The 25,121-nt window shown below is 40.8% G+C and overlaps 1 protein-coding gene and 1 pseudogene across 1 annotated transcript in view; one reads left to right on the top strand and one right to left on the bottom strand.

Moving 5' to 3' along the window:
* The window catches only part of USP24 (ubiquitin specific peptidase 24), a 162,731-nt gene extending 157,587 nt beyond the window's left edge, over positions 1-5,144 (bottom strand). The window contains exon 1 of the mRNA XM_040231059.1: positions 4,623-5,144. Within this exon, the coding sequence (XP_040086993.1) occupies positions 4,623-4,940 (318 nt within the window). The 5' untranslated portion in view covers positions 4,941-5,144. The remainder of the gene's footprint in view (positions 1-4,622) is intronic.
* Positions 5,145-8,397: 3,253 nt separating this feature from the next.
* Positions 8,398-22,103, top strand: LOC120856584 (annotated as a pseudogene).
* The last annotated feature ends 3,018 nt before the right edge of the window (positions 22,104-25,121 follow it).

The following is a 25,121-nucleotide window of genomic DNA, read 5'->3' as shown; positions in this document are numbered from 1 at the left end:
ATCAGTAAAAACTGCCTCTCGGGGGCATGCAGCACACCAAGCTGCCGTGCATCACTCCATACACACTGCTTTGCTTTCAAAGTTCCCTGTCCCCTGCTTCAACCCTGAGCTACTGTCACTTCTCACTACTGTGTTTGCCTACAGCAGCTCATAACCTCATGTCTGGACTACTGCAAAACACTTCTAATTTGACAAGAAACCTAATATTAAAGTTTATTTAAACTATGTTTTTTTAAAAAAGACAAAACAGCTAGGACTTCCCTGGTGGTTCAGTGGTAGAGAATCCACCTGCCAATGCAGGAGACACAGGTTTGACCTCTGATCCGGGAGGATCCCACATGCTGTGGAGCAACTAAGCCCACGCACCACAACTTACTGAGTCTGTGCTCTAGAGCCCGTGAACCACAACTACTGACCTCACACGCCTAAGCTACTGAAGCCCTCATTCTTCAGAGCCCAAGCTACAAAGCAAGAGAAGCCACCGGAATGAGAAGGCAGTGCACTGCAACTTTAGAGTAGCCCCCAATTCGCTGCAACTAGAGAAAAGCATGAGCTTTTCTGGGTCAAAAAAGACCCAGAACAGTCAAAATTAAAAGCAATTAAATAAACAAAATAAAAACAAACTAAAACATAAACGAGTGAAGTGCATGATCTTGAGTGAATGCGGAATATGAGGGTGTTTTGAAATGGTTTAATCTTATATATTTTACTTCTGATTTCTCTTTGGTATTTCAAATAAGAAAAACTGGGAAAACTGAACTCCACAGACAGGAAAATTATTACTGAACCAAATCTTCCTAAATATATTAATTCTTATAAGCAACAAATTTTCATCTTTGCACTCAAATTCAAATAAAATCCATGTTATATGCTTTTTGAGCAGTAAGCACAAAGCTGTGGAATACCTTGATGTCTGTTATTTAGGTTATATTAAGGTTGAAATTCTTTCCTCAAATTATCAAAACAACATTTACTTTTCTAATATTGTTATTGGTTTCAAATTTTAAGCTAACAGGATTATTATGTTGCATAAAGCTGTCCCTACCTACTATGATTTCACTAGAATACACTTCACTGATACACAAAAGGTACTTCTTTCATGCCAAATTACATTCATTCTAATAGCAAATGGTCAGGTAAAGTCAGGTAATTACAAGTCAGATGAACTCATATGCCTAGTTCACAAAGGAGACACATATAATACTAGATAACAAAGAAATTCTTATTTCAAAATTAATCTTTCAGAGTCCCTATTTATCACGTACTTTCAACTGAATTTTGGAATTCTTTTTTCCCTTTTTTTGGTCTTGCCCCATGGTATGCAGAATCTTAGTTCCCAGCCCAGGGATGGAACTGCTGCCCCTTGTACTGGGGGTACAGAGTCTTAACCACTGGATTGCCAAGGAAGTCCTGGGAATTATTTTATTTTTTTAACTCTAAAACTTATAAACAGATTCCACATTTTCTAATTTAACAAGTCACAGTAGATCAGAAACTGTAAATCATATACTCAAATCACAAATAAATAAAATTTATTTGTGGAACCTGGAAGGATTAAATGCTTACCAAATGAGAGGACTGTTCCTGTTACCAAATGACAAATACAAAATAAATGCAATCATTTTTTCTCTTTTTTAACAATTGGATTTTGATCTGTATATTCCCAAACATTTTTCAGAGGACACTGAAACTGAAATTTCCTATTGGGCCAATACAAATTTATATAATTTCAGACCAGGACCTCATTTTAAAGAAATAAAACAAGTAGATTATACAAGAGCTGATAATCTTCACCTTGTTTATGACACTTTCTTTTCTCCAACCTTCTACTGTGTCCTGTCCTTTTTTCATTTGAAAGGCAGGCAGCTGGTAGGGAGAAAGTGCACTGGACTTGCAGTGAGTGGGCCTGGATCCTAGTCCCATCTCTTTCATGAACTGACTCTATGGGGACATGTCACTTCCCCTTTGGGTCTTGCCCACTTGTGTATGTAAAACCAAGGAGACAAACTAAGCATTCATTTCTGAAGTCTTCTTTAAAAAGGTAGGATTCTCCCTTCATTCTATTATCCTATTCCCAATGCCTTGATTCAGCCCTTGCAAGCCACATCTTTCCTAGCTCGTACAGGAACCTCAAATTTGTCTCTTTCTTTATTTTTCTTTTTTTATCTTAAAATGAATTCAATCTTAAACCATGAGTTGAGTAGAATGAAAAACACACTGTCTTTGAAGTCAGAGAGACCAGTTTCAAATTCAGATTTTGCTACTAGCTAAGCACAGCTCTAAAATAGTGATGTTATTAACTACCTCACTGGGGATTAAGTACAATGTATAAAGCACCTAACAGCACTGTACAGATGTTCAAAAATGATCAGTGCTCCTCCCTGTTTCCCAAGATCAAATGCCTCAGGTTCCCACTGTCGACAAGGATGACCAGCAAGCTGCACAAGCGGCATGCAAGTAGATTTGTAAAACTACAGAGGCAACAACTGGATTAAATATTCTCACCAGGTTCCCATGTGCCTGTATCCTTGTCAGTCTTCTGGGTAAAGCATGCTCAGTCACCAGTAGCACCCCCCACCTCCCACTCTGTGACCCTGCAAAATTAAACGGTAGAGCCAAATCCACAAGTCAAGAGGAAATGAAAACTTGACACGGGTCTTCAGAAAGTCATAGATTCTCTAGATTTATGTGAAAGCAAACTCCTCAGCCTGTCATTCTTGTGAAAGGAAGCCAGTTCCAATTCTTAGTGTTTAAATATTCAGGCAGGGCAGCTAATGTGAGTATTTAAACATACATTAGTACAGTTAAGGTTAAAGTACCACCAAGCATTATAATTTAGTTTGATTTTGCAATTTCAGGAAATTAAAAAGTGTGATAAAAGAAAAAATAAAAGTAAATTTTTTCACAAAATGAGGATACACTGAACTTTTAAGAACTATAAAAGCAGCTTCAGAAAAAGCAGTGGCTTTCTTCTTGATTTCAAAACTGGGTCAAAACTAAAAGGAACAAGGAGAAGAGTGATGGGGGCTTGCAAACAGAAGCTCATTTCTTAAAGTGATTTAAGTACAGTTATTTAATTATATGGGACCTTTCCCCCAAAGTAGGAACAATTACAACCTTTACTTCCATACACTAGTCAGTGATACAGCTGAGTTACTGGGTAACAGAGGGCAATCAATCAAGTGTGTGGAAGTCTGGAAACGAAAGAGATCTTGTGAAGAAATCTAGTTTCTTGAAGTGCTACTTTCTTTCCCAAGCTACTTCAGCCCATGCTGCCAAAGCATGTGACTAAAAAGACAGAATATTATTTATGAAAAAATCCTTTCAGGAGGCTTAGCTTCATTAAGAATTATCGAAATTCACATCTCTACTTAAAAACCCAAACCACGAGAGTTAAGCCAACCTGCTCTACTGGACCTTTGAAATGTACCATGCAGCAAATCGGACCAAAATCCCTATCATGAGCTGTCATTTTTCTGCAAAGGAATTATTCACCAATACTGTTGCTTCTGGTTGATCCTTTTTTTTTTTTTTTTTAAAGAGAGGTAAAGTCTGTTTTCTCCCTCATGTTCTTTGCTCACATCTCAAACTAAACAGAAGGAATCGTCTCCACCTAGACTTGAGATCTCTGATCAAAGCCATTCACCTAAGATGGCCCTTTCTCCTTAACAGACTCCTTCAGTTCCTTTATTTCCCCCCCTGTCCCTGTCCCTCTGCAGAGCACCCTCACTGCTACAACCCCCTTTTCCAGTCTAGCTTTCCCTCATTTCTGATTAATCGATGACCAGTACCCAGACTTGGTCCCAGCTTCATCTTCCAACTCCAGTCCCATCACTGCCGAGCCCCTCCTCAGCTCTAACTCCTGTCCTGGCCTCTTATCTCTAACCTTTCTCAGTCTAATCCCCATGGCTTTAATACCTGATTTTATCGATGACGCCCCAACCCACATCTCATATTAATTATTGTCATTCCTGGCCCCTGCCCAGTCCCTCTTCATTTTAGACCCCGAAAAATCTCTTTTTTCTGGTCCTTGGCTAAAACCCAAATCCCATCGTAACCTCAAGTCCTCCTGACCCAGCAAAGGCCTTTACTCTCGCTAGCCCATCCCACTTTTTCTCTGACTCCGAACCTGGTGCCTTCCCCCACTCCATCACTGAAACCCTGGGCCACGAAATCTCGGGTCCTTGCCTAGGCTACTAGTACCCCATTTCTGACCGCCTGATAACACGCGCCATCCCCCATCACACTCTCCAGGCCAATGTGTCATCTTCCCCCATCTCGGGGATGCCAGCTTTGGACCCTCCTCCCCATCCCCTTCCCGGGCCTGCCCCGTTGGTGACCTCAGCTCAAAGCCCGAGAGACCCCTCCCCACCCTGCCGCGCAGCCCTGCCCCGCATCCCCAATTCAATTTCATCAGCCCTTACCCTACGTGCTCCATTCCCCACCTGACCGCAGCCCGGTGGCCTCCGTCCTGACGAACCCGTTGCTCCATTTACCCTTTCTCCGTGCCTCCCCTGCTCCACACGCCCTCCGCACTTCAAGCCCAGTGGGGTGTGTCCCCTCCCCACGGAACTCCAGCCCGCTGGCCTCTCCCACGGGGGTCACGGGTCGCCCCTCCTCACCTCGGCGTCCACCACCTCGTGGTACGCGGGCGGGGGGTCGAACCCGCCGCCGCCTCCAGTGCTCCCGCCGCGGGAGGGGCCGTCGCCGCCGCCGCCGCCGTCGCCCCGCGAGCCCCCGCCGGGCCCGGGGCTGGGGCCGCCACCGCTGTCCATCGGCTCGTAGCCGCCGTAGTCGAGGCCCGGCCGCTCGTTGGTGAGCAGCGCCACGGCTTCGTTGATGTCGTTCTTGGCCAGGCGCAGGGCCTTGCGGATGGTGGCGGGGTCCGAGAAGCCCATGCACAGAAGCGTGGTCATGTGCTGCTCCTCCTCCGATTCCATGGCTCCGGCCTCCGGGCCCCGCCGGCCGGCGAGCAGCGAAGCTGCGGGTCCGGGGCCTGGCGGGCCCAGCGGCGCTGCCTCTGCGCCGTCCCCGCGCCCGGGCGGGCCCTCGCGCTCCTGGGCTGCGCGCTCCGCGGCCGCCGGGCCAGGTTGGGCGCGGGCGTGGGCACCGCGAGCCGAGCTACGGCAGTGGGGCGTTCAGGAGCGGCGGCGGCCCGGCCCAGCCCTGCGCGCCGCCATGTTGGCCTCCTCCTCCTCCTCCGCCTCCTCCGGCCCGCGGGGCCGCGCCTCCGCTCCCGGAAGCCGCACGAGCCGCCGCGGGGCCCGCAGGTCACGGGTGAGGGTTGGGGGCTGATTTTTCTTTCTTTCGTTCGTTTTTTTTTATCTTTTTAAAAACAGAGGTAACAAGGGAGGGGCCGCCCCGCGCAGCGTCTAGGTCGAAAGGGCCGCCATGAGGCCCAGGCGGCGGCGATGGAGGGTTCGCCGCCGCCGCCGCCCGCCCATTCCTCCAGCAACAGGTTCCCCCGGGATCGGGAGGGGCGGGAGTGAAGTACAGCTCGCGGCGCGGAACATCCCCGAGCCGGCGATCTTGCCCTGCGCTGACGGCTGTTCCCTCCGAACCTCGCTGGAGTCCCGCTCCCGGACTCGCTCGCCCCGGCGCGGCCCGGAACGCACTCCTTCCTAAACGCAGTGCCCTTGGCCGCTGCTGGAACCCACCCCCAACCCGGTCTGACAGGGACCGCGGTCCTGAAGGAAATCCTTCAGCCACGCTGCCTGAAATACCCTTCAGCGCCCACTTAAATTCATGCCCCAAACCGGGCAAATCGACCCACTCGGGCTGAAATGCACCATACTCTTGACCTAAACCCTCCCAACTTTCGCTGAAATCACCCTTAACTGGTTTAAGTGAATTCCCAGACCTTGTTGAATTTGCCTTCCATCCTTGACTGACCACCACCTACGTACCCCCGGCTAACCTGAGTGGACTCTACCAAACACATGCCAGAGCCCCCTGAGAGTCTGAAACATATTTTTACAATACGAACTCTAAATCCCAGTGCTCTCTGTGTAAACCTCCCCAAACTCCAGACTGCATCTCCTTCCTTCAGCCTCTGACTCATCCCAGCACCTTGGACCTCTGTTCCCCTCCTGATACCCACCCACCCACGTTTTACTGCACTCTAGCTCAGGATTCCGGCTATGTTTCTGCCTTTTGAGGGGAGACTGCTGCCCCTCTTTTCTATATCCGTTGCGGGAGGCGACCGCACCCCTGTTGATTTCCTTTGAGCATTCCCCTTCCCCTTCAGAGACTGCTTCCTTTGCTCTCTCTTTCCACTTTTAGCATTATTACCCAGGGGGCATATCTTTGGGCCACTGACTTTACCATCTAAGCCCTGGTCCTTCCTATTTCCCCGCTTCAATTTCCTTTAATTCATGCTTCTCCTAAGTTTTTTCCCTACCCTCTCCCAAGATCCTGATGCTTTCCCCTTATCTCACTACATGCTAAATTCGTCCATCTCCTAATACCCTGACCCTGGTTTCTTCCTGAACCATGAAGTCCATCATCTATCTAACCTTTGTCTTTCTATCAAATCCTTCCTGTTGCCAACCCAGGCACTCACTAAAATCCCCTTTACCCCAAATCTTAAATTAAGGGTGGTACCCAGAAATTTTCTCTGCAGTCTATTAGTATCCTTTTCCCTGGACCATGAGCCTTACTTGCTGTCTACATTTTTAAACACCAGCAAATTGATTTACAGGGTGAATTTGTCATTGTTAGTTAACATGTAAATGAAGTAACTTGTGTTTCTTGTACTGGTTAAAGACTAGGTTATAGACCAAAGACTAGGACTGATATGTAAAGGAAATAAAGTTTTCTAAATGTGTTAATGAAAATAACAAAACTCTCTTCCATTTCTGAGCAACAACAAAAAAGAACTTGCTAAGGAAGAAAGCCTATAGTTGGATCAGATCACAATGTGTATAGAAATAAAATGTTATTGTTATCAACTTCTAGGTATTCAATGACATTTTAGATATTTATCTGTGGTATATGAAGAACAAAAGTAATCTGAATCAACTTAATCAACCTGTCATAGAGTACCTGCCAAAGGTGTTTAATTTTGCAACAAATATATACTTAGTATTTGGCAGGTGCTAGGAGAAGGCAATGGCACCCCACTCCAGTCCTCTTGCCTGGAAACTCCCATGGGTGGAGGAGCCTGGTAGGCTGCAGTCCATGGGGTTGCTAAGAGTCAGACAGGACTGAGTGACTTAACTTTCACTTTTCACTTTCATGCACTGGAGAAGGAAATAGCAACCCACTCCAGTGTTCTTGCCTGGAGAATCCCAGGGACGAGGGAGTCTGGTGGGCTGTTGTCTATGGGGTCGCACAGAATTGGACAACGACTGAAATGACTTAGCAGCAGCAGCAGCAGGTACTGTTCTTGGCTTTAAACAGTAGATAAAATGTGAAGATGGCAAGGAGATCATATTCAATTTTGCCCTATGTTTAAAGAGTTAAATCAATGACCAAATTAAGAAATAAGTTATAAAGGAAGAGAAAGTAGCAGGTAAAGAAAAAAAATTGTTTGCCACTGAAATTCAAAATAGAGCTCAAGAGGTAATGAGACAGAGCCGACCAATTCAGATGGCACATAAAAAGACTCATCAACAGTGGCAGGTTTATAGAACATGACAGAGGAAGCTGTGCTGAACTGAGAAGAGGAAGCAGAGAAAAAGTCTGTGATAAAAACTGGAAAGGAGCCACAGAAGTCTACGAGAAACAAGGAAGGCCAGTTTTGAACCCAATTTTGGAGTGAGTGAAAAGCCAGAGTGTCATTTGAGGATGCTGGTAGTGTAATCACACTTTTTTTGCATGTAAGAAAGCAAGTAAAAACGTAAAACTCTGTTGAATTAGAATAGGAGGAGAGGGACCTGTGGTATGAATATTCATACCTTCACTTACATTTTTATTTTTATTGCAGTAATATCTTGAAAATGTTAAAGGACCCTCCAAGATAAATATTTAATTCACATTTATCCTTATTTAGAAACTTTTAGAATAAAAAGAAATAGCTTGGTCTGGAAGAGAAGTATAATGGACTATCTTGAAGATAATATATGAGAGGTTTCTTGTAATAATTGATAGGTAATTTTTTAAAAAGTTATTGAATGTCAGTTTTGAGCCAGGCCAAGGACTTAGGGAGACAAAAGTGAGCAAAATACACATAGTTTCTGCCTGTTTAGAACTTTAAAGGCTTTACAGAGAGAGAAACAGTAATCATAAAATGTGATAGGTGCTTTGATTGGAGAATTTCAGAAAGTAAGGAGCAAATTTCTTGCCCTCTATGGGCATAAATTACCAAATCTAGTAAATCTAGAAAGTTTTCCAAAGGAAATGTTATTTGAACAATAATGTGATAAAAAGTAGGAAAGCCAGGAAAAGGAGTGTAAGATGAGGAGAGAGTTCAAAGGAATAGGAACAGCATATGGAAAGGACCTGGAGTGGGTAAGAGGGAAACAATTTGGGGGAACCTATGGCTGATTCATGTTGATATTTGATAGTAAACCACAAAATTCTATAAAGCAATTATCCTTCAATTAAAAAAAATTTTTTAAATGCAGGCAATGCATTAATTTAATCCTGCCAATGCAGGCAACATAGGCGATGAGGGTTCAATCCCTGGGTCAGGAAGATTCCCCTGGAGTAGAAAATGGCAACCCACTTCAGTATCCTTTCCTGGAGAATTCCATGGACAGAGGAACTTGGCGGGCTGCGGTCCATGGGGTTGCAGAGAGTTGCACATTCTCACACACATGCATGAGAAAAAGTCAGTGGAAAGGAGTGTAGAGTTTCCAGTGGAAAGTGGCTGGAGTGTAGAGTTCTAGAGAGGTAGCAGTGAGAAAGGAATCTAGAAGCCAATGTAAACAGACACCAGATCTGAGAGGGCCACCTAAGCTGTGACAAGGAGTTTGAACTTTATTCTGAAGGAGTGAGAAGTCACTGAAACATTTATGTAGAGGAGAGAGGTGATGGATGCTATTTAAAAATTTAAGATCAACCTAACTGAAGTGTAGAGTATGGTATAGAAGGGAGGAAGAGTGAAGATGGGGATTTTATTTAGGAGACAAGACCACTTAGCCTTCTTAGGGGACCTTTGAAATGAAAAAGTAGAGTTTTCTTATTCAATCTATGATACTTATCTTTTTGTTCTTGGTTGTGTCAAGGGGTGTTTTTTTTTTTTTTAATACTTGTTTTCAGTGGAGTTTGTAGGTATTTTTGAATATGTGGTCTGAGATCTTTCATAGCTTGGAAAATTCTTGGCTATTGTTTCTTTATGTTACTTCTGTTTCATTCTCTCTCTTCTCCTCCTGGGACTTCAGTTAAATAAACATGAGGCTCTTTTCAATGAATCATATTTGTCTCCTCTGCTTGTTTCTGTATTTTTTATTCTTTTAACTCTGTGTTTGAGTCTAGATTTTTTTTCTGTCCTTTCCTCTAGTTCACAAATTCTATCTTCAGCTACACACCTAGACAGTGTATTCAAAAGCTGAGACATCAATTTGCTGACAAAGGTCCATATAGGCAACACTATGGTTTTTCCAGCAGTCATGTACAGATGTGAGAGTTGGACCATAAGGAAGGCTGAGCGCCGAAGAATCGATGCTTTCGAATTGTGGTGCTGGAGGAAGACTCTTGAGAGTCTCTTGGACAGCAAGGAGATCAAACCAGTCAATTCTAAAGGAAATCAACCCTGAATATTCATTGGAAGGACTGATGCTGAAGCTCTAATACTTTGACCACTTGATGCAAAGAGCCGACTCATTGAAAAAGAATCTGATGCTGGGAAAGATTGAAGGCAAAAGGAGAAGGGGCGGTAGAGGATGAGATGGTTAGATAGCATCAGGGACTCAATGAACATGAATTTGAGCAAACTCTGGGAGATGGTAGAGGACAGAGGAGCCTGGCATGCTACAGTCCATGGGGTGGCAGAGTTGGACATGACTTAGTGACAGCCAACAATGATAACAAAGAAACTGTACCCGTTAGCTGTCCTCATTATATCTCCTTATTCTCGCCAGGACTTCCCTGGTGGCTCAGATGGTAAAGCATCTGCCTACAATACGGGAGACCTGGGTTTGATCACTGGATCGGGAAGATCCCTTGGAGAAGGAAATGGCAACCCACTCCAGTACTCTTTCCTGAAAAATCCCATGGACAGAGGAGTCTGATATGCTACAGTACATGGGGTCGCAAAGAGTTGGACATGACTGAGCGACTTCACTCACTTTATTTTCCCCAGTGCTGAGCAAATACAAATCGACTTTCATTCTCTATAGATTTCACCTATTCTATAAAATTCATGTAAGTGGAGTCTTACAGTATGTGGTTTTTTTGTCTGGCTTCTTTTACTTAGTTTAGTGTATTCAAGCTTTATCTGTATTTATAGCATGTGTTAGTACTTCATTCCTTTTATGGCTGAGTAATATTTCATTATATGGATATACGACATTTTGTTTATCCCTTCGTGATGAACATTTGAGTTGTTTCAACTGTTAGGGTATTATGAATAATGTTTCTGTAACCACCTATGTGAAAGTTTTTGTGTGGTCAGACGTTTTCATTTCTCTTGAGTGTATACCTACGAGCAGAATTTCTGGGTCAAATGTTAACTTGGTGTTTAACTTTTTGAGGAATTGCCAAATTGTTTCCAAAGTAGCCTAACCAATTTATAGTCTCACCAGCAGTATATGAGAGTTCAATTTCTCCACATTTTCTCTACTAGTTATTATAATCTGACTGTTTGATTATAGCCATCCTAGTGGGCATGAAGTGTTATCTTATGGTTTCAATTTGCTTTTGCCTGATGACTAATTATGCTGAGCATTTATTCATGGGTTTATTTGGCATTTGTATATCTTCTGTGGAGAAAGGTCTATTCCAAGTCCTTTGTTCCTTTTTGAATTGGGTTATCTTTATTATTAAGTTGCAAGAGTTCTTTTATATTCTAGATCTAAATCCTTTATCAGCTTTATGATTTATATTTTCTCCCATTCTGTAGATGTCTTTTCACTTTTTTGGTAGTATCCTTTGAAGCACAAAAGTTTTAAATTTTGATGAAGTCCAGTTTATATTTTTTCTTTTGTTGCTATGCTTTTGATTTCATATCCAAGAAATCATTGCCAAATCCAATGTTATGAAGTTTTGCATTGATATTTTCTTCTAAGAATTTTATATTTTTGGCTCTTACATTTAAGTCTTTGATGCATTTTGACTTAATTTTTGTATTAATCTATGATGTGAGGTAAAGGTCCAGTTTTGTTCTTTTCATTTGGGTATCTAGTAGTACCAATTCTCTTTGATGAAAAGACTGTTCTTTCCCCATTGAATGGTATTGCATCCCTGTCAAAAATCAAACGTAAACACATGTGTTTATTTCTGGAATCTCATTTCTATTCCATTGGTCTATATGTTTATCTTTATGCCTGTACTACACTCTCTTGATTACTGTTTCTAACTAGTAAATTTTATAATCAAGTGTGAGTCCTCCAACTGGTTCTTTTTCAAGATTATTTTGGCCATTCTGGGTTCCCTGCAATTATAAATCAGTTTTAGAATCAGTTTGTCAATTTCTGCAAACAGTCAGCTGGGATTCTAATAGGGAGTGCACTGAATCTGTAGACAAATTTGGGGAGTATTACCATGTTAACTGGAACTTCTGGAACTTCCCTGGTGGCTCAGAGGGTAAAGCATCTACTTGCAAGGTGGAAGACCTGGGTTCAATCCCTGGGTCAGGAAGATCCCCTGGAGAAGGAAATGGCAACCCACTCCAGTACTCTTGCTTGGAAAATCCCATGGACAGAGGAGCCTGGTGGGCTACAGTTCATGGGGTCGCAGAGTTGGACACGACTGAGCCACTTCACTTTCACTTTCACCATGTTAACGACACGGTTTCAATCTATGAACATAGACTGTGTTTTCATTTATTTAGATCATCTTTAATTTCTTTCAGCACTGTTTTCTACTTTTCAGAGTATAAGTCTTATACTCCTTTAGACAGATTTATACCTAAATATTTTACTCGTTTTTGATGCTACTATAAATGGAGTTGTTTTATTAACTTCATTTTGGATTATTTGAATGCAATTATACAATTGAGTTTTGTATGTTACTCTTGTAAACTACAACCTTGCTTGCTGAACTTATTAATTATACAGTTTCCTAACATTTGTCTTAGGATTTTTTATATACAAGATCATGTTTTCTGTGAATAAAGACAGTTTAATTTCTTTCTTTTCCAGAAGATGGATGCCTTGTGTTTATTTTCCTTGCCTAATTGCCCTGGCTAGAACCTCTAGTCAGTCGGTGTCGAATAGAGATAGCAGTAGCAGCCATCCTTGTCCTGTTCTTGATCTTAGGAGAAAAGCATGCAGTCTTTCACCATTAAGTATGATATTCACTGTGGCTTTTTCATATATAGCTTTTATTTACGTTGAGATAGTTTCCTTCTATTCCTAGTTTGTTGAGTGTTTTATCATAAAAGGGTGTTAGATTTTGTCAAATACTTTTTCTTTGTATCTTGAGATAATTATGTGGTTTGTTTTTGATTCTGTTGATCTAGGGCATTGCCTTAATTGATTTTCAGATGTTACACCAATCTTGCATTCTGGGATAAATTCCACTTAATCATGGTGGTACTACTTTATATATGTAACTGAATTTAGTTTGCTAATATTTTGTGTAAGAACACAGTGATGGTGGTTCAAACAGTGAAGAATCGGCCTGCAATGCAGGAGACCAGGGTTCAGTCCCTGAGTTGGGAAGATCCCCTGGAGGAGGGAATGGCTACCCACTTCAGTATTCTTGCCTGGAGAATCCCTTGGATAGAGGAGCCTGACAGTCTATAGCCCATGAAGTTGCAAAGAGTCAGACACAACTGAGCAACTAACACAATATCGGAGGAAAAGAGCAATTACTTTTAGAGGAACTCTTAGAGAAATCTAGATTCTGTTTTTTTCCTGAAAAAAAAAAAAAATTGGTATGTAAAAATGGAGAAAGCTAAAAGAAGAAAGAGGAAGAGGTAATTTTTAAGTTCAAAGTTCCTCCCACTCTTTAGTAAAGAAAGTATATTTCCAAATGAGGTGTCATTGAAAAGTTAATATGATGTCTTTCCATCCAGAAGATGATGCAGCTGACCTGATGGCAGTCCAGCTTAGCTTTTGGATAGTTTTCCAGCAGCAGCAATGGGTTTTCCTGAGCCCCCATGACTAATGGGCAGATGTATCCCCTGTGTGTGCACATTGATTCCACTGCCCTCACTTTGGGAAGCTTTTCACCTGTAGGGGATGAGCTAGGAATCCAGCAGTCCACAACATGAGGAAATGCATGCTATCGGATTGTGGTTTGAGTGGGAGATAGGGCCAAGGTTTTGACTGCCAAACTGCCTTCTCCTGAATTTGTTAGGCACTAAACAGCCATTAAATATTGCATGTCTGGGAATAACGTGATGGAAGATGTACTTTAAGATTAAACTGGCATTAGTGTATTGAATGTAAGAGATCAAATAAACAGCTATGAGGTGAGAATGAAAAGAAGTACGTAGAAGATAGAGTCTTTAGGATTTGGCAATTGGATTTTATGATCAAGAACAAGGAAAGACTCCTCGATTTTAAGAATGGATGATCTGAAGTCAGGATTCAACCAGAAGGGTAGGTGATAACTTAGGCTTTAGATGAATTGACAATTAGTTAGGAAAGTTTGGCTGCAGACTTCACCAATCATATCACATGCATACAATTGGGAATAAAGCAGTTACAGCTGATAAGCATTTATAAGGCAAGGAGACTGCTGCTAAGTCGATTCAATCGTGTCTGACTCTGTGCGACCCCATAGACAGTAGCCCACCAGGCTCCCCTGGGATTCTCCAGGCAAGAACACTGGAGTGGGTTGCCATTTCCTTCTCCAATGCAGGAAAGTGAAAAGTGAAAGTGAAGTCGCTCAGTCGTGTCCGACTCTTAGCGACCCCGTGGACAGTAGCCTACGAGGCTCCTCCATCCATGGGATTTTCCAGGCAAGAGTACTGGAGTGGGGTGCCATTGCCTTCTCCTACTGGTCCTCATTTTCATCTCCCTATTCTTGGTTGGCTGGTTCTGCTCCAGCTTTCCATATTGTGGCTAATCTACCTGTGGCCTCTTGACCATAGTAATGTTTAGTACCCCTTCCTGCACGTTGGAGCCCTCTGTCCATGGGTTCAGATTTCAGTAATCTCACAATTTCCAGTACAAGACTTCCTCTGCTAGCTCAGCCCTTCAGAACCCTCCTGCTCAGGCTGACCCCAGAATTTCTATCAGGAGATAAGAATTGGGCAGTTTATCTCAATTATATTTTCTGAAAAAAGCATACAGTCATAACAGCTTACAGCTCTCTGATTGATTAAAATTTTGAATAAGGAATATGTTTGCCTTGATAGTAGTGTTGAAACTCAGTTGTTCAAAAGAGAAACATGGACACCCCTCTCTGTAGGTGAAAACTCAGGATTTGAGGCTTTTAGTTCCTCTGAAACCAGGAGGACCTGGCTGTCAGGCTTTAGCGTCATTTCAACATGGATTTCAACATGATTTAGAAGTCTGTTTCATTTCCCTAATGTTGACTCACCAGTGTGGATTAATTTTCCAGGGTGTTGTGCTAATTATAGGCTAGTGGAACTAATGGACTAAATCAAAATGGCAACAAGTGAAAAAGTAGCAGAGGCTCTGGGTCTGCTCAGATGCAGATCTGTTTATAACTTCACAATTGTACGGTTACTACTAATTAAGAAGTATTACAGTGACCCTCAATTTTCAAAGGCGTCCACCGTCATTTTCTAGTTAACCTTTCCCATCCATCACCACATCCGTTTTATGTGGAGGGTGGAGCTGATAAATTACTTGCCTGAAGTAATGTCTGTGGTAAAGCCAAAATTATACTTTTTTTTTCCTGAATATCTTCTTTTTATTTTATTTTCTTTCCCTATTTGGACATGTTAATTCTTTTTTTAATATAAATTTATTTATTTTAATTGGAGGTTAATTACTTTACAATAAACGTTATGAATAATGATAAAAATAATATATTTATGGAGCATTTGCAGTTTTCAAAAGGTTTCCTTTCATTCTCTTGTCATTTCATTTAACACTTTCTAAGCACCCCTAAGAAGATTTCCTGTTGGTTAGTTTGAGGAGAGCACAAGAGAAGAGATTGACAGCTCGTTGACAGCTTTCTTGGTTAAATTTGAATAAGGAGGACAAAGTTGTTGCTCAGGATTCCAGAGTTCTGAGTCATACAGTCTTCACTCTTTCTGTTAGGTTTTCTTGGCATTTGAGGATCCACAGGGCAAACATTCAGTTACATTAACCTTTTGGTTTTTGAGTCTCTAGTTTTGTTCCATCAAAATCTGAAAGGTAGATGAGTCTAGTGGCATGAGAGACCTTAATTTTAAAAAGATGAGATGATCCAGATGTTGTTATGCTAGAATGCTGGAAGAAAATCTCTAAGAAGGGGAGGTGATTCCAGTGGCTGCCATGAACTGTGATTGCAGTGCTCTGGCTCCCCTCGCATTCTGCACACAACAGCCTGGGCCTTTCCTGGCCTTCACAGGCCCAGTGTCCAAATACTCTCCATTCAGTCTCCCAGAACCTTGTACAATCCCATAAGCAGAGAATTCGACAATTGGATGGGTTCCAAAAGGTCATGGAGTCTAACATCACCACCTTACCAGTGAAGAAGCTGAGACTCAAAGAACTGACGTGACTTTTCCAAGTCCCCCAGCTAGTAATCGTCAGAAGTGGAGTGAACATCTCACAGACTTTTGCTCAGCTAGAAAAGGAACCAATGATGATAGTCACAATCTCGCTGAAGCTGTGTTGGCCACAGTGAACTAGCGAATCAGCCAGACAGAGAGCAGTTCCCAAGATGTCTTCACAGTTGCTCCTTGACACAGGGTCCTATGGTCATGTTACTTTACCCAGCTGGAAATTCACAAGGCAAATTTGAAGACTCTGGGAAGTCTCGTGGGAAAGAATTTTGTTTAATCAAGCACGTCTCAAATTATTTCATTATTTTTTTTTAACTCAAAACCTAGAAACAGCCTGTGTAATTGGTGCTCCTTTGAATACATTGAGGAATAAATAAATAGTACTTGTTGAGAAGGGCCTGTCCCAAGCAGGGTGAAGGGCTTCCCAGGTGGCTCTGTAGTAGAGAATCCGTCTGCCGATGTAGGAGACATGAGTTCAATCCCTGATCCAGGACGATCCCACATTCCACGGAGCAACTATGCCTGTGTGCCACAACTACTGAGCCTGTTTGCTCTAGAGCCCACGCCCAACAATAAGAAGAGCCACTGCAATGAGAAGGCAGTGCACCACTGCAGTATACCGCTGAGTAGCCCCTGCTCGCCACAATTAGAGGAAGCCCATATACAGCAACGAAGACCCAGTGCAGCCAAAAATAAATAAATAATTTTTTAAAAGTTACTGCTACTATATTTTGGTATAAATAATAGAATCATAACCTTCTAATTTGACTTCATTTTCAAGAAAAAGAAAGATGGAGAGGGTAAAGAGATTTACCGAAGGACACACAGCTGGAGAAGATCTGGAACTGAACTAAACAGAGCTCACCAGATGCCCTGGTCCAGTGCTCTCTCCTCATTCCATGTCACCACATAATCACACCATGAATAGGGAAGACAATGAATATATATCACAGCATTCACTTATTATAACTCTCCTGCTACTTTATTATAACTTGTTTTAACCTTTTGTTTTCTCGACTAGACCATGAACACCATGACAGCAGAAGCTACATTTACTTATTAATTTACTGCTCCATCCCCAGGACCTAGCTCATTGGAGACACTCAGTAAATACCTCTCTCCTCCGAATGACTAATGAGTGATGGAACAGTAGGAATTCCATTCCTTGAGGTGGAATACATCCCCTGCTCTTTTAGTAATTTCTGATGTGGTTTCTGTCACTCCACTCTCATTTTCCTCCCTTGGCACTTCTGCAATTTCCCAGTGCTCCTGTCTCATGCCAGGGTTTCCTTCATACATTATGAAGGCACAGGGACTTCTAACTCCTGGTTGATTGATGGAGCAGTGGAAATGCAGTGATCACCTCCACTTCCCTCCTAACTCTCATGGAGAGAGTTCTAGATCCCTGGGGAAAGCTCCTCTGACCAGTCCACCCCACAGAAAGTACCACTTCCTCCTCCTCGTTAATGGATGCCTAAAGGGAGATAGATCTTTTCTAAATTTCCTTGAAACCCAAGCCAGCTTTGATAAAAGCAAAAGTGTTCCCCACTGTTTATTAGTCAAACCAAATGTCCTTAGTTACTTGGCAGAAGGTAGTGTGGATGCTATGTCTCTCAGGCAGTTTGTATCTAATTAATCCAAAGGAAATGTTTGTGTGATGTGCTTTTCATTTACCGAAGAAGAATACGTGTTCAAACCTTTACAAATTCACACTGAAATTAATTCTTCAAGGTCCACGTAACCACGGCTTTGTCAAATCTTCCTTTAAAACACACTTTCTTTAAAGTATGACTAATCCTGATAAATTATACATATTTATAAATGTCATCTCTCATAGTGTTGTTGTGAAACTTAAAGAGAATGAAGTATGAAAACCACCCAGCACCATGCTTGGCCTATCAGTTGCCTTTCCTCTTATTCTATTTCCAGCTCTTAGACTGGTGGAAGGCAAAACTGATGAAATTCCTATCTATATGGGCTAGGAATAGTTTTGGCTGTAAATAACAGAAAACTCATCATAAGAGTTTGCTTTTCCCCTCATGTAACACTAAGTCTGAAGGAGTCTATTGGCTTGGTTTTTGTCTGGAAGACCAACAAATCCACAGCCAAATCCACTCCAGTGTTTTTGCCTGGGAAATCCCATGAATAGAGGAGCCTGGTGGACCTCAGTCCATGGGGTCACAAAGGGTAAGACACGACTGAGCAACTTTCACTTCACTTTAATATACACGTAACTTTAAAATCGTACCAATTGAGCAAAGTAAGTTTCATAAAGGTGTTTCAGAGCTTATTTAAACCAAATTAGACCTTTTCTATCACAAACAGTTGGACATGACTAGCAGCTGAACAACAATCTTCAAAAATTCACAGATCAATTTGGTTATTGTATTAGTCCAATGTTAAAAACATTTTAAATGCTTGTTCATAAGACTTGTTTTTGACAAGTTTATCTTTAGTATATTGTTTCGTTTTCCAAATAAATACACTGAATAAAATAAAAAAGCCACAGCTAGTAGCTTTTCAATTCTCTTGGCCTTTGCCTCACCCATATTGCCTCATTGTTCCAAAATGGCTACTGCAGCTCCAGACATCATGTTCATATCTGAGACAGAAAGGAAGAGTAAAAGATCTATCTAGTCTTTTCATTAGGAAAGCAAAAAGGTTTTTCAGACCACTCTCAACTGCCCAGCAGATTCATGTTCCATTGGCAACTCAGCCTCACTGTAAGTTGAGAAAATGAGTGCTTAGCTTTTTTAGCCTTTCTAGTGGAGGTAGACAAGGGAGAAGAGGTCAGAAATGGGTCTTTGGTCCACTAACTTGAAATATTGTCTGACTGAAACTTTTAGTTTGACCCTCAATTGTTTTGCAGATCTGAGGGAGAAAGTTGAGAGTTGCTTAGTAAGATCAACTTCACTTTCTCCTCTTGTCTAATGAAAGACCCAATTTAGCATAGTTGGGTTCCATCTGGAACATATATGGGTCAATTAAGCTGCACAGTAGGTGGGGTACTGGAGCTGGCTCTTACCATCTCATGAGAGCAAATTATTAAATTTTTAGGAACACTGTGAGCCAGCTGAGAAACATACTCATTTTTAACATAGAATTATATTAACTTAAAATTAAATACATTATCTTGAAAAAGGTCATATAAGCTCCAAAAAGCTCACCACTTCCTAACATTTTAATACATTTCACTGCTAACTATGCTCTTGAGATTATTTATGTCTGCTGTATCTGTGGAATTCTAAAAATGTGGTACTGTGCATTTCTTCTCATCTCTGTGTTTAGTGACAACTGGTAACTTTAAATTGGCCATGGTGGGAGTATTTACACCACAGAAATCAGCAAATGCTACAAATCTGTTTTTTTTTTTTTTTTTTTTGAGGTAGTCAGTTAGACATTTACCAGCACTCCATTGTGCACAGTCCTAGGAAATAATAATTTGAAGAGAGGATAGATATGCATGGACATTTGAGGTAAGTAGGTAGGCATTTTAAAACAGTTTTCAGAGCCCTGCCAGAGATAAAACACACAAAGAGATGGTTCCCTGTGTTTTAAACCAACACAATAAGAAGGCATTCTATAGGTTTCTTATTTTTTTGGCAGGGATGCAAAGAGAAGTAGAATTTCTTCAGCTCCTGGTGCTTGATTCATCCTCAGATCATCCTGTTCTCCTTCACTGTTACTTCATCATTATAAACACCCACTGCATACCTACCATGGGTTAGATTCTGAGTTTAACCAAGGGACATTAAATATGATCTCTATTCTCAAAGAAATTATTAAAATGGAATATACACAGAAAAAAATAAAATGAAAGTAGTCTATTTTGTCTAAATAGTCAATATTTTTTCTTCATAGCACTTATCTTGATTTGTATCACTCTCTCTCAGTGTGTAATATATCTATATATAAATCTTTTATCTATTTAATGCTGTGTCCTTCTCTAGACTGTAAGTTCCATTAGGAAAGGCAGCTGGGTTTCTTTTGTTCACAGCTGTGTCCTGGTATCTACACAGTGCCTTCAAGATAGTAGACACTGAATTAATGTTTGTTGAACGCATAAATGAATGAATGGAATGGAGTGAAACGAGAAGCATAGACAGTTGAACTGTAGGAGGTGACAGGAAGGAACGCTTACCAATGACTGGAATGGGTGAGAAAGCTTTATGGAGGTTCTAGGACTTCCGGAGGATATTGAAGGAAGGATAAGACAAAAATAAGGTACATGGCACATTCAACAAAGACTTATATGGCTAGAGTGAAGAGTTTAATTCCCTTTTGCTGGAGTTGGAGCAAACTCAATGGAACTGGTAGTTTGGGATCACCAGGGTTATATTCAGTTGAACTTGAACTATGGTGTTAAATGAAAGTGAAAGTGCAGTCGCTCAGTTGTGTCCAACTCTTTGTGACCCTGTGGACTGTAGCCCACCAGGCTCCTCCATCCATGGGATTCTCCAGGCAAGAATAGTGGAGTGGGTTGCCATTTCCTTCTCCAGGGGATCTTCCCAACCCAAGGATCAAACCCAGGTCTCCCACATTGCAGGCAGATGCTTTAACCTCTGAGTCACCAGGGAAGCCCACACTATGGTGTTAATTGGACCCAAAAGAGAAAAATTTAATTTAAAAAGCAAATGACTATTAGGGCTGAGGAGGGAGCTCAAGGTTGAGAGAAGAAAAAAGGATCTAATTAATTTCCTAGCTGCCAGTCTTTCTCTTTCTCTCCACAAAGAAACCAGAGCAATCTTTTAAAAATGTTTATCAACCACTATCACTCATGGATTTAGATGAAAAAATATTCATGAATTTAGGTGAAAAAATATTCAGCAAAATATTAACTATTGGATCTGCTACTGCTGCTACTAAGTTGCTTCAGTCATGTCTGACCCTGTGTGACCCCATAGACGGCAGCCCACCAGGCTCCCCCATCCCTGGGATTCTCCAGGCAAGAACACTGGAGTGGGTTGCCATTTCCTTCTCCAATGCATGAAAGGGAAAAGTGAAAGTGAAGTTGCCCAGTCATGTCCAACTCTTTGCAACCCCATGGACTGCAGCCCACCAGGCTCCTCTGTCCATGGGATTTTCCAGGCAAGAGTACTGGAGTGGGGTGCCATCGCCTTCTCTGAACTATTGGATCTAGCTATGTACAAAAAAAATGTATATACTATAACCAAGTGGGGTTTATTCCAGGAATGCAAGGCTGGTTCAGTATTTTAAAATTAATCAGTGTAATACACCATATTAACAGCCTGAAGAAAATTCAGAGTCATATCAATTGATGGCAGAAAAAGCATTTCACAGAATTCAATATACAAGCATGAAAACTCTCCAATAAATAGAAATAGAGGGTGAACTTTTCAGCTTGAGAAGGATAATCTACAAGTCTACAGGTGGCATTATATTTAATGATGAAAAACTAAATGCATAACCCCTAAGATTAGGAAAAAGGCAAATATGCCCACTATCACCATTCTTCTTCAACATAGTACAAGAAGTTTTAGCTAGCACAATGAAGCAAGAAAAAGAAAAGAAAAAAAAAGATATACATATTTGAAAGGAAGAAATAAAGCTGTCTTGATCTGCAGACAGTAGGGTTGTCTATATAGACAGCTACAAGGAATCTACAAAAAAATTTCCCCAAACAAAACAAAACAAAACCCTATCTCTTTCCATGCTATCATACTGGTTGGCATCAATGTCCTGGATGATGCTCTCAAGAGTATCAACAATGCTGAAAAGAGAAGCAAATGACAAGTTCTTATTAGGCTGTACTCCAAAGTCATCGTCTGTTTCTGACTGTGATGGTAAAGTAAGGTTACAATGGCGAATTTGAAATAATCTATAATCACAGGGCTGAGAAAATTGCTGTGAACCTCACAGGCAGGCTAAATAAGTGTGGGGTGATCAGCCCCAGATTTGATGTGCAACTCAAAAACCTAGAAAAATGGCAGAATAACCTGCTCCTGTCTCATCAGTTTGGTTTCAATATACTGATAACCTCACTTGGTATCAGGGACCATGAAGAAGCAAGATGGAAAACACACAAGAGGGAAACTCTTTTAATTCTTTTGCTAGGGATGTAATACATACATGTAAATAAGATGCCCCAGAGGAAAAAATAAAAATCCTAGAATAAATAAATTTAATAAGGTAGCATTTTATAAGATGAAAACACCAGGAAAATCTAATACAGATAAAAGTATATGGAAACTGAAATTCAAAGCACAATACCAGTTACGAAAGCTCCACAGAAAATGAAATATTTAAATATAAATCTGACAAAACATGTACAGGATCTGTATGCTATAAATTGTAAAATGCAGACGAAAGAAAGAAGATCTAAACAAATGAGAGATATACCATTTCGTTTATTGTTCATCTAGTGGTCATTTATTGAAACTCAACATAGTAAACATTTCAATTCAACTCAAACTGATCTATAAGCTTAATGAAATTTCTATCAAAGTCCCAGCAATCATTTTTTATATTAAAAATGTATATATCAAACCAAAAGGCCTAGAATAGCTAAAACAAGTTTGAAAAGGAAGAATAATGTTGGAAGACTCACTCTATTTGATGTTATCTTTACTATACAGCTAAAGTACTCAAAACAGAAGGATATACAGATCAAAGGCATAAAATAGAGAAACCAGAAATAAACCCATACAAAAATGTCCAAGTAATTTTTGAGAAAGTAGTAAAAGCAATTCAATGGAAGAAGGATAGCCTTTTAAAGAAATGGTTTTAAGGCCATTGGACACCCTTAAGCAAAAAGAAGGTAAATTAAAAAATAAAAGAACTTTGACCTAATCCTCACAGAATTAACTCAAAATAGGTCCAAGATTTAAATGTAAGCATAAAACCATGAAACTTTTAGATAAAACATACAAAATCTTTAGAACTTAAGATGAAGTAAACATTTCTTAGACTTCACACCAAAAGCCCAACAACCCCCTCCCAAACAAAACAAACCTGAAAGGAGAATATGATAAATTTGATTATACAGAGTGAAGTAAGCCAGAAAGAAAAACACCAATACAGTATACTAACACATATATATGGAATTTAGAAAGATAGCAACGATGACCCTGTATGCAGGACAGCAAAAAAGACACAGATGTGTATAGCGGACTTTTGGACTCAGTGGGAGAGGGAGAGGGTGAGATGATTTGAGAGAATGGCACTGAAACATGTATAGTATCATGTAAGAATCGAATTGCCAGTCTATGTCCGAGGCAGGATATGGCACGCTTGGGGCTGGTACGCGGGGATGACCCAGAGAGATGTTGTGGTGAGGGGGGTGGGAGGGGGGTTCATGTTTGGGAACGCATGTACACCCGTGGTGGATTCATGTCAATGTATGGCAAAACCAATACAGAATTGTAAAGTAAAATAAAAAATAAATTAAAAAAAATTTTGATTGCATCAAAATTAAATACTTTTACTCTATGAAGACTGTTAAGAAGATGTAAAGATAAGCTACAGATGGTAGAAAATATTAAGCAAACAGTCAAGTTAGAAAATGGGCAGAGGACATGTAGAGACATTTCACTGAAATAAAAATGACAAATAAGCACATGAGATGTTCAGTATCATTAGCTCTTAGGGAAATGTAAGTTACAACCACAAATAAGATATCACTATATAACTAGCATACTGGCAAAAATAAAAAATAGTGATAATGCCAAATGCTGGTGAGGATACAGAAAAACTGGACCACCAATCATACATTGCTGGTGGGACTGTAAAATGGTATAGTCACTACAGAAAACAGAAGTTTCTTTTAACACAAAAAAATCACTTACAGTATTATTCAGAAGTTGAATTCCTGGGCATTTATTCCAGAGAAATGAAAACTTAGATTCATGTAAAAACCTGCACACAAATTTTCATATTGCTCATAATACCTAAACAATGGAAACAACCCAGATGTGCTTCAATTCATGATAAAAGGGCATTTATTCCAGAGAAATGAAAACTTACATTCATGTAAAAACTTGCACCCAAACATTCATATTATTCATAATACCTAAACACTGGAAACAACCCAGATTTCCTTCACTGGATGATAAAGTATGGTACATACATACCATGGAATATTATTCTGCAATAAAGAGAAGCAAAGTATTGACATAAACAGCCAGTTGGATGGATCTCAAGGGAATTGCGCTGAGTGAAAAAAGGCCATTTCAAATGGTTATATGCTGTATGGTTCCACTGATTTAGTCTTCTTGAAATGTCAATATAGTGTTGGCAAACAAATTAGTGACTGCCAGGGATTAGGGCTTTGGGGGAAAGGGTAGGAGTGACTACAAAGGGGTCACATGATTGAATAATTCTTCATCTTCACTGTGGTGATGGTAAGGCAAAGCTGCTGCTACTGCTAAGTCACTTCAGTTGTGTCTGACTCTGTGTGACCCCATAGACGGCAGCCCACCAGGCTCCCCCGTCCCTGGGATTTTCCAGGCAAGAACACTGGAATGGGAAGGCAAAGCTACTCATGTTATAAAATTGCCTAGAACTATAGACACTCATGGCTTCCCTAGTGGCTCAACAGTAAAGAATCCACCTGCCAATGTAGGAGACATAAGAGATGTGGGTTCAATCCCTGGATCAGGAAGATTTCCTGGAGAAGAAATCACTGGCAACCCACTCCAGTATTCTTGCCTGGGAAATCCTATGGACAGAGGAGTCTGGCAGGTTACAGTCCATGGGGTCGCAAAAGACTTATGACATGCCTTAGCGACTAAACAACAATAGACACACACACGAATATAACTATATAATGGTTGAAATCTGGAAAAGCTCTCTGGATTGCAGCAATGTCAGTTTCATGGTGTTGTTATAAATATACTATATCAATGTATGTACTTTCTGTATTGTATATAAATATGTAGTTATAGAAGATACTAACAGAGGGTGAGGAGGGGTGAAAATTCAGGAGACCTGTCTGTACAGTTTTATGCAGTTCCTATGAACCTTTAATTATCTCATAATAAAAGGTTAAAATTATGTAAATCAGATCATATCAGATCTCTTAAAATTAGTAGGAGGCTTACTAATCACAGTGAAAAGAAAATTAAAATTCCTTCTCTTATGTCATCTGCTTCTTGCCTATCTCTCTGACCTCATATCACTCTCCATCTTATTAATAAAGCTGATGCCATGCAAATCTTCCTTTGCATACCCCATGCTCTTTCACACCCCAGAGATGTTTCAACTGCTATTTGCTTCCTGAAAAACTCCTCACATATCTCATTTGCATGTCTTGTCATCATTCGGCCTCACTTCAATGTTACCTCCTGAGAGAGCCTCCTCTTTACTGAAAGTCTAAGACATCCACTCTTTTACTCTGTGACATTACACAGTTCATTTCTTGCTAGCA

This window comes from Oryx dammah, unplaced genomic scaffold (assembly GCF_014754425.2).
Source record: "Oryx dammah isolate SB20612 unplaced genomic scaffold, SCBI_Odam_1.1 HiC_scaffold_28, whole genome shotgun sequence".
In the NCBI taxonomy this organism is placed as follows: domain Eukaryota; kingdom Metazoa; phylum Chordata; class Mammalia; order Artiodactyla; family Bovidae; genus Oryx; species Oryx dammah.
Note: the sequence above shows the minus strand (reverse complement) of the source record. Positions and strands in the feature narration are given on the sequence as shown.